The 9,166-nt window shown below is 53.4% G+C and overlaps 1 protein-coding gene across 1 annotated transcript in view; it reads right to left on the minus strand.

Annotated features, from left to right (window-relative positions):
* LOC114006724 (inactive serine/threonine-protein kinase TEX14-like) overlaps positions 1–9,166 on the minus strand; it is an 18,711-nt gene that overhangs the window by 8,011 nt on the left and 1,534 nt on the right. Inside the window, exons 2-10 of the mRNA XM_027769526.1 lie at positions 8,565–8,721; positions 8,108–8,321; positions 2,213–2,327; positions 1,744–1,909; positions 1,510–1,664; positions 1,373–1,433; positions 1,174–1,298; positions 961–1,053; positions 22–274 (exon numbers count right to left, since the gene is read on the minus strand). Coding sequence (XP_027625327.1) covers positions 22–274; positions 961–1,053; positions 1,174–1,298; positions 1,373–1,433; positions 1,510–1,664; positions 1,744–1,909; positions 2,213–2,327; positions 8,108–8,240 — 1,101 coding nt within the window. The 5' untranslated portion in view covers positions 8,241–8,321; positions 8,565–8,721. The remainder of the gene's footprint in view (positions 1–21; positions 275–960; positions 1,054–1,173; positions 1,299–1,372; positions 1,434–1,509; positions 1,665–1,743; positions 1,910–2,212; positions 2,328–8,107; positions 8,322–8,564; positions 8,722–9,166) is intronic.

Raw genomic sequence — 9,166 nt, forward strand, 5'->3', positions numbered from 1 at the left:
CTTGGCCAGGCCTGGCCGCACCAGCTGCACAGCGTGTGAGCTGAGGCCGCCGTGGACACGCCGGCGGGGGCGCCGGGACAACAGGGCCCCCCCCAGCAGGTGGCTGGGCAGCAGGCCTGCCATAGTCTGTGGCCCCTCCTCACCAGGTCCCTGCAGGTGCAGCACCACATACAGGGAGCCCAGCCACACAGGCTCGAAGAGAAGGGACAGTCCTGACAGATCCGCCGAGGGGCTCAGTGCCATCAGCAGCCACAGGCTGGGGTGGAGCAGGGTGCTGGTGGGAGGAGGACACTCAGGAGTGGGCCCTGACCCGTATGGGGCAGCTCCTGGGCACAGACCACCTGCCACATGCCAGGGCCAGACAATCTGCACCTGCCATGGGCCACACAGCCCCCAACAGTGGTAGGGCCCAGTTCCTACCCCATCCGTGGTGCCTGTCCCCATGCCTGGCTCCTCTCTGGGGCCTGCAGGACGCTGTGCATAGAACTGTGCACCTACTTCCCTGGGGGGAGGGGATCACTCCTGCAGGACAGCCCTGTGCCAAGGGCTGACCCAGGAGCGAAGGCTATAGGGCGCATGTGCTCGCCAGAAAGAGAGAGACAAGCGAGACAGAAAATGAGAAATCACCCCCCAGGGAGGATGGCCACGCTGCAATCCCTTCTCTTCTCAGGATTTTGGGCACGCAAGCACACATGCCTGGCATGAGTTTAAGACAAATCACCCCCCAGGGAGGATGGCCACGCTGCAATCCCTTCTCTTCTCAGGATTTTGGGCACGCAAGCACACGTGCCTGGCATGATTTTAAGACACTGGGTCCAGGACTCAAACCGTGGTCGACTATATGGGCGACATAGCCATTACGTCAACTGCTGGTCCCAGTCCTAGCCTTCTGATGATGAAATACCTGAGTCGGGAGGGCAGGCAGGGGCCTGGTCTTAGGGTCAGACTGGGCTGGGGTACCTGCAGTGCTGAAGATCAGCCAACAGCACATCAGGCTGGGTTCTAGGGGCCTTCAGCTGCCGAACAGTCACGGGGTGGCCCCTCCACAGGAGGCTGGAGAGTGGAGAGCAGAGACAGTGCAGGTCTGAGACAACAGCCTTTCCTTGTAGGGGAGCAGGAGAGCTAGACTGGGTGGCCAGGCAGGAGGCTCTCCAGGGACATCAGGGCTCTCACTTGGCCATGCGGGTGTGGGAACTGCTCTCATACGCACGGTCGGGTTCGCCCTGGGCTGGCAGCAGCTCCTTGGGGTCTGCAAGGGGGATGCCCATCACCAGCCCCAGTGGCCACAGGCTGCTCAGCTGGGGATGGGGAGAAGGACCATGAGGCACAAAGAGGACAGGAGGTTCCCACTCCCCCAGCCTCTCTTGCTTACCTGGCCAAACCCCAAGACTGGGATCTGGGGGGAGCTCCTGATCTGTTCTGACCTCAGTGTCCTGGCATAAAGAGCAGGCAGAGGGTAAGTCTGGGGGAGCTGAGTGTGGTGGGGGGTGGACTTTGGGATGTGGTTACCTGTCTGCCTGCACCAGCCCCAGTGGGGACAGGGAGCCACGTAGACCATGCCTGGAGCAGGCCCGCAACCAGCCCAGGGATGCAGTGGGTGCCAGCTCAGCGCCATGAACCAATGCGGACATGTGGGCGCGGCAGAGCTGGAGCAGCTCCAGCACCTGGATGGGGATATGTGGGCTAAGGCCATGTGAGGGTGCCGGCCCCCTCGCCTCCCCTCCGCCCCTGACCACTGCTCACCTCCCAGCTCTGCTTGGCACCACCCTGCTCAGCCCAGTCTCTTGGCGTGCAGCCCTGCTGGTCATGCAGACGCAGGTCGCCCCCCGCCTGCAGCAGGTGCAGCATCACCAGGCTGCGGCCGGAGAAGGCGCCTGCGTGCACCGGCGTGCTGCCATCAAGGCAGCGGCTATGACAGAACCATGAGGGTGGGAATGGGTTAGAAAAAGGAAGGAGCAGGGACAAAAAGTGGCACTGGGGATAGGAGGTGGGCAGGGTCGCCGAAGGACACAATGGGGTCTTTGGATCATGGGAGGTGCCAGAAGACAGGGAATGGTCTCTGGGGAATCAAACAAGACAAGGCATTACCAGAGAACAGGAAGGTCACCAGGGGGTGGGAGAGGCATCGGGGAAGACAGCCCTGGCTCCCAAACTCTCTGGAGCGCGGACTCAGGGCCCTGGGAGTGTGGGGGCAATGCTGACTGCCACTCACTGGTTGGGGTTGGCGCCAAAAGCAAGCAGGAGCTGCACGGCAGAGCTGCGGCCCAGCAGCGCCGCGAGGAAGAGCCCCGTCTGTCCAGCAGAGTTCTCGCCATCCACCTGAACAACTGAGGGGCAGCGAGGTTCAGGACTGTCCCTGCCCCGTAGCCCTGGGACGGAGGCTGTGGGGGGTCAGTTAGCAAACACGCAATTTCCAGCCTCCCTGGTCCCTCCTTGAGTTGGTGACCCCGACTCTAGGTTCCATCTTTGTGTTCTGGAGCCCCCACCAGCCAGCTGCTGAGAACCCTGCAGCCCTCAACACTGTGCTCCAGAAACTACCCTTCAGTCCAGAGCTGGAACGAAGGCTGACCTCTACCTGCCATGCACACCTCCATCCCCATCCCAGTGGTGTCACAATCACACAAAGGTTTCCAGGGACCAGGAGGAGGTGGGCTTCATGGGGACTTGGGCTTACAGGAGTCTTTGCACTGCCCAGGCCAGGCAGGCTCCCCCAAGCTAAGTCAGTATGGGACATACGGGGCCCACGGGGCCAGCATGCAAGTCTTCGAGAAAAGCTAACTCTGGATTTTGTCTAGAGAAAAGCAAATTCTGGATTTTATCTAAAAATCTTTCAGATTTCCTTCTTTCACTTTCCTTCCTTCCTTATTTCTGTCTCTCCTTTTTCTTCTGTTTTAAAAAAAGAATTTTGAGGGTGCATGTACTTGTCAGAGAAAGACAGTGAGACAGAGAAAAGGAGAGGGAGAAAGCAGCCCCTGGGACCAGCAGTTAGCGTAATGGCTATGTCACTGGACTCCCACATAGTTGACCGCGGTTCGCGTCCCGGACCCGGTGGCTTAAACTCACGCCGGGCGTGTGTGCGTGTGTGCCCAAGATCCTGAGAGGAGAATGGAGGAGAAGGGATTGCGGCGTGGCCATCCGCCCTGGGAGGTGATTTCTCGCTTTCTATCTGTCTCTCCCTGTCTGTCTGGTGAGCGCACGCACCCTATAGCAAAAACCTCTCCAAAAAAAAATGAAAGTAGCCCCTAGTGGAGTGTGGTCATGCTGACATCCCTTCTCCTCCAGCTCTCCATTCTGTTAGGACTTGAGACACACATAACTGGAGTGCTTCTTTTTTTTTTTTTTTTTTTTTTTAGTGTATGTATTTGCCAGAGAGAGACAGAGAGGGAGAGGAGAAAGCACCCCCTTATGAGGAATGGCCGCAATCACTTCTCCATCTCTCTCACCTTTCAGGATTTGGGGCACACATGCACATATGCCCAGTGTGTTTCTCAAGTTACCAGGTCCTGAACTCAAATGACATGGTTGTCCATGCAAGATCTGGCTCCCTTAACCACTAGGCCTGTGAGGCCAGCCCTCAAATTTATTTTTGAGCACCTCTGGGCCTTCAACCAGTCTAGGGATGCAGCGGGTGCCAGCTCAATGCCACTGATGCTGGTATGTGGGCATAGCAGAGCTCCAACAGCTCCAGGGCTGTCTTGGCACAAGTGCATGGCGCTGAGCTGGCACCCTTAACCACCAGGCCAGTGGGGCCAGCCCTCAAATTCATTTCTGAACACTGCATCTAAGGGCTAAACCCAGGCCGCAAGCTCGTCCACACTCCCACCTCCCTGCCTGAACCAGTCCCCTTCTCCACCATCACCCTGCTTAGATCCCCAGGCCCAGCCCTGCCTCGAGATCTTTATCTCCACACCCGTCTTCTCCCAGTTCCTCTTCTCCAGGCCCTCTCCCAGGGAGGGCAAATGTACGGTGTCCACGGTCTTGCACTGTGTCCTTGGCAGACATGGCTAAAGTCGTGCCCCATGTCCACCCAGCTTAGTCTCTGCCACGAACGCTTTCCAAATGTGGTCCCGCAGGGACTCTGAGTACCATACTCCCCGCATCACAGTTTACTCAGGAGCCCACCATCTTCGCCAATGGCATCCTCACTGGTTTTCTCCACTCAATTTGCCCCACAAAGGCATCCTCTTAAAACAGAAGTCATTTCAAGGACTAGATGATCTTATACAAGTTGTTCTTAAAAAAGAAAAACAGAGGGACCAGCAGATGGCATAATGGTTGCATCGCTAGACTCCCATGTAGTTGACTGCAGTTTGAGTCTTGGACCTGTCAACTTAAAACTCACGCTGGGTGCATGCCCAAGATGCTGGGAGAAGAATGGAGGACAAGGGGTGATTTCTCACTGTCTGTCTCTCTGTCTCTGGCAAGCGCATGCACCCTATAGCAAAAATCTTTCTCTAAAAAAACGGGAGAAAAAGAAAAATAGAGGCCAGGAAGTAGTGTGGTGGTTAAGGTGCTGCATTACCACATGGCCAACCACAGTTTGAGTCCTGGACCTGGCAGCTTGAAAATCACACCAGGTCTGGGACCAGCAGATGGCATAATGGCTATGTCGCTAGACTCCCATGTAGTCGACCACAGTTCAAGTCCCAGACCCAGTGGCTTAAACTCATGCCGAGCACGTGTGTGTGTGTGTGCCCAAGATCCCAAGAGGAGAATAGAGGAGAAGGGATTGTGGTGTGGCCATCCCCCCTGGGTGTGTGTGTGTGATTTCTTGCTTTCTGTCTTTCTGGTGAGTGCACACGCCGTATAGTAAAAGACCTCTCAAAAAAAAAAAAAATCACACCAGGTGCACGTGCATACATGCCCAAAATCCTGAGAGAAGAATGAAGAAGAAGGGATTGTGGTGTGGTCATCATCTTGGGGGGTGATTTTTCACTTTCCCTCTCTCTGTCTCTCTTTGGCAAGCACACGCAGTCTATGGCAAAAACCTAAAAAAAAAATTTAAAAAATGAAAGAAAGAAAGAAAAATAGAGGGCAAAGCTCATGCATGAGGCTAGTATGACTTTAATTCCAAAATCAAAAATAAATGATACATCCTTTTCATTTATGAATATATATGCAAAACCCCTAAATAAAGTCAAATCAATTTATCACCAGAGAGTACAAATGATTCAACATAAGAAAATGTATCAGGGTAGGGGAACCAGCAGTTAGCGTGATGGCTATGTCGCTGAACTCCATGCAGTTGACTGCGGTTCAAGTCCTGGACCCAGAGCCTTGAACTCATGCCGGGCGTGTGTGTATGCGCATGCCCAAGATCCTGAGAGGAGAATGGAGGAGAAGGGATTATGGCGTGGCCATCCGCCCTGGGGGCTGATTTCTCGCTCGCTTTCTGTCTCTCTGTCTCTCTCTGTCTCTGGCAAGTACACATGCCATGTAGCAAAAACCTCTCAAAAAAAAAAAAAAAAAAGAATGTATGAGTATAACAAAACACTTTCAGGGACAAAAATCACAGGTTTCACTTCAAAGATAGAGAAAAAACAGTTGATAAAATTTAATACCTACTTATAGGTATAAAATTTAATATTATATAATTAGGAAAGTAAGTATACATAGTTATTAATTTCATACCTACGTATGTATACTTTCCTAGTTATAAAATTAAGGGGAAAAAACCAGCTCAGGAACTTAGTATGAAAGCTCTTTTTTTTGTTTTTTTCCTTTTTTCTTTTTGGAGAGGTTTTTGCTATAGGGTGCATGTGCTCACCAGAGAGACAGAGACAGAGAGACAGAAAGCAAGAAATTACTCTCCGCGGACCGCCAGTAAGGTAATGGCTATGTTGCTGGACTCCCATGTAGTCGACTGCGGTTCGAGTCCCAGACCCAGTGGCTTAAACTCACGCCAGGCACATGTGCGTGCGTGCCCAAGATTCTGAGAGGAGAGTGGAGGAGAAGGGATTGCGGCGTGGCCATCCCCCCACCGGGGGGGTGATTTCTCGCTTTCTGTCTCTCTGTCTCTGTCTGTCTGGCGAGTACATGCACCCTACAGCAAAAACCTCTCCAAGAAAAAAAAAGAAAGAAATTACTCCCCAAGGGGATGGCCATGCTGCAATCCCTTCTCCTCTCAGGATCTTGGGTACACACGCACAAGTGCTCGGCGTGAGTTTAAGTCACCATGTCTGGGACTTGAACTGCAGTCAACTACATGGAAGTCCAGTGACACAGCCATTACACCAACTGCTGGTCCCGAGTATGACAGCTCTCTTGAAAAAAGTTATAAACCAAAAACCAATAGTACCGTGATTCAAGACTGATTCAAGAGCAAGGAAAGAGATGCCTACCAGCAACATTTGGACCTTCTGGCCAATATCTTAGGACAAGAAAAAGAAATTAGAATTAAACTGTTGAAGGGCTGAGACCAAACTGTCATCTATATAAGACAAAAATACTAAAAGAATTGGGCCAGCAACTGCCATGGTGGTTAAAGCACTGGACTCCCATGTGGCCAACCCTGGTTCAAGTTCTGGACCTGGTGGCTTGAAAATCACATCAGGCTCAGGGACTAGCAGTTAGCGTAATGGCTATGTCGCTGGACTCCCATGTAGTCAACCGCGGTTCAAGTCCTGGACCCGGTGGCTTAAAACTCATGCTGGGCACATGTGAGTGCGTGGCCAAGATCCCGAGAGAATGGAGGAGAAGAGATTGCAGCGTGGACATCCCCCTGTGGGGTGAGGTGATTTCTTCTCAGTCTCTCTCTGGCAAGCACACACGCCCTCTGGCAAAAACCTAAAAACAAAACAAAACAACTAAAAGAATTAGTCTGGCTCTATTATGAGTGCCCAGGATCGAATGGGCTGAAGGACTGGAGGAAGGAAACAGCAGCAGGACGAGGCCCTGTGGAGGCTGCACGTCTCTCTCTTCCACTCAGACTCTCATGTGTGTATATACATGCTTTCTCATGAATAAACAAAAGAAAAAAAATTTTAATTTTGCTACAGAGTGTGTGCTTGCTCACTCACAGGAAAGAGACAAAGGGAAAGTAAGAAAGCACCTCCCAGGAAGAATGGCCACACTGCAAGCCCTTCTCCATTCTTCTCAGGATTTGGGGCACATAGGCACATGCGCCTGGCGTGTTTTTCCAGGCCTCTAGGTCTGGGACTCAAAAATTCTGCCACCTTAACCACCACTCCACCAGTTGGTCCCAGGGAAAATTTTTTTTTTTTTTTTTTTCAGCTAAAGGAGTCACAAACTAGACCAGCAGATCACATAACGGTTATATTACTCCCACCTGGTTGACCACGGTTCAAGTCTGAGACCCAGAGGTTTGAAACGCACACCAGTCATGTGTGTGTACGTGCCCAAAATCCCAAGAGGAGAATGGAGGAGAAGGGATTGTGGCATAGCCATCCCTCCTGGGGGGGTGATTTCTCAATTTCTGTCTCTCTGTCTCTGTCTCTCCAGCTAGTGCATACACCCTTTAGCAAAAATCTCTCTCTCAAAAAAAAAAAAAAAGATTCACAAACACAGCTATTAAACAAGTTTACAAAGTAGCCAGATAGACAATAGACAGTGAAAAGCAAATTGTTAATTACATGTTAATTGTAATGTTAATTTCCTGCTCCCCACTCCACTGGTTTTTCTACTACACACAGAACAAAATCCAACAACATTCACATTCTTTCTGGGGGCCGTTACGGTCTGACCCTCTGCCTACTCAGCCTCAGTCCTCTCACAGTCCTGCTACTCCCTGTCCAGCAGTTCATTCTGACTTCAGTCCATCTGCACTGACCATTCCATCTTGCCAGGGTCTCCTCCTCGAGCTTTTTACATGACTGGCTGTTACACTGAGGGACTCTAGTCTGGTGGAGTCTGAAAAGTAGCCCTGTCCACTGTGCCTCCTCCTCGTGGCTGCTATACCTCCCTGCTACTGTAGATTTCACTCCCAATGACCCGGCCATCTTGGTCACCCTTTAACCCCCATGTCAGACCACAGAGCCCAGCGTTCAGTAGGTGCCCAGTACACAGCTGTTGACTGGCCAACTGAAGCTGCACCCATCCTGCCCCTTGATCATGCCCCCAGAGGTGGTCCCAGCAGCCAGGCCCTCACCTCTCCGGAGGAGCTTGGCCAGGCCCCAGCCTGGGCCCCTGGCCATCGCCAGGCGATGCAGACGGCCCACCTGGGAGTCAGGATCACCAACGGAGCCCAGCTCCACCGGCAAGCCAGAGGGCAGCGAGGGCATCTGTGGACTGCAACTCGTCAGCTCCCAGGCAAGGGTCAGCTAGGGGGTCCCATGAGGGAGGAGGACATGAAGGATGGATCTCTGGGGGAGTAAAGCAATGAAACAGGGAGAGTCTAGATGGGGAGGAGACTCAGGAGGGGTCAGAGGGGAAGGGAGGCGTCTGAACAAGCAAAGGGGTGAGATGTGGGAGGGCTACACAGCAGAGGGTCAGGGGTCCAAGGGAGTCTGATGGCTGAAAGGGGTCTACAGAAATCTGAGGGCTGGGGGCACGGTTTTAGGACTGGAGTGGGGTGTGCACCGGGAGGAAAAGGCCTGTGAGGATACCTCTGGGCCTGGGAGAGGAGTCTGAGAGCTCGGGAGGTGGCCCTGAAGGTTATCGGAGGAGGCCAAGGCGTCCTGCTCTAGGGGCTGAGAGGAGGTGGCACCTCGGTGATGACAGGGGTCCACCAGAGGACAGGCAGAGGACGGGTCTACAAGCGTCCTGGAACAATCAGTAGAGACAGGGAAGTGTTCAAAGGCTGGGGATGTGTGCAAACAGACAAGTATAGCACAGGTTAGGGACGGGGGAGGGGTGGGCAAGCAGATGACGCCTTCTTAGATGCTTTCTGCTGGGCGTGAACAATGTCCTAGGGGCCATAGGGAGCCAGGAGGGTTTGGAGCCAGAGGAGGGAGGGCACTGAGCGCGGCGGGAGGGGTCAGGAGCAAGGTGCTGACACAGGGCCTGCGGGTCTGCAGGGTGGGGGCGTGGACTGAGGTCTAGGAGAGTGTCCCAGTTGGGGCTGGGGTCTACAGGCAGGGGAAGGGTCTGCACCAGCGGGCTGGGGAAAGGGTTAGCAGAATGGGGAGAGGGTCTGCTAAAGGGATGGAGTTGAGGGTCGCAGTAAGGGTGAGGTGTGGGGGTGGAGGGGGAGCCTGGTGGGGGGGCT

The sequence above is a fragment of the Tupaia chinensis genome, unplaced genomic scaffold (assembly GCF_000334495.1).
Source record: "Tupaia chinensis unplaced genomic scaffold, TupChi_1.0 Scaffold149922_1, whole genome shotgun sequence".
NCBI classification, from domain to species: Eukaryota; Metazoa; Chordata; class Mammalia; order Scandentia; family Tupaiidae; genus Tupaia; species Tupaia belangeri.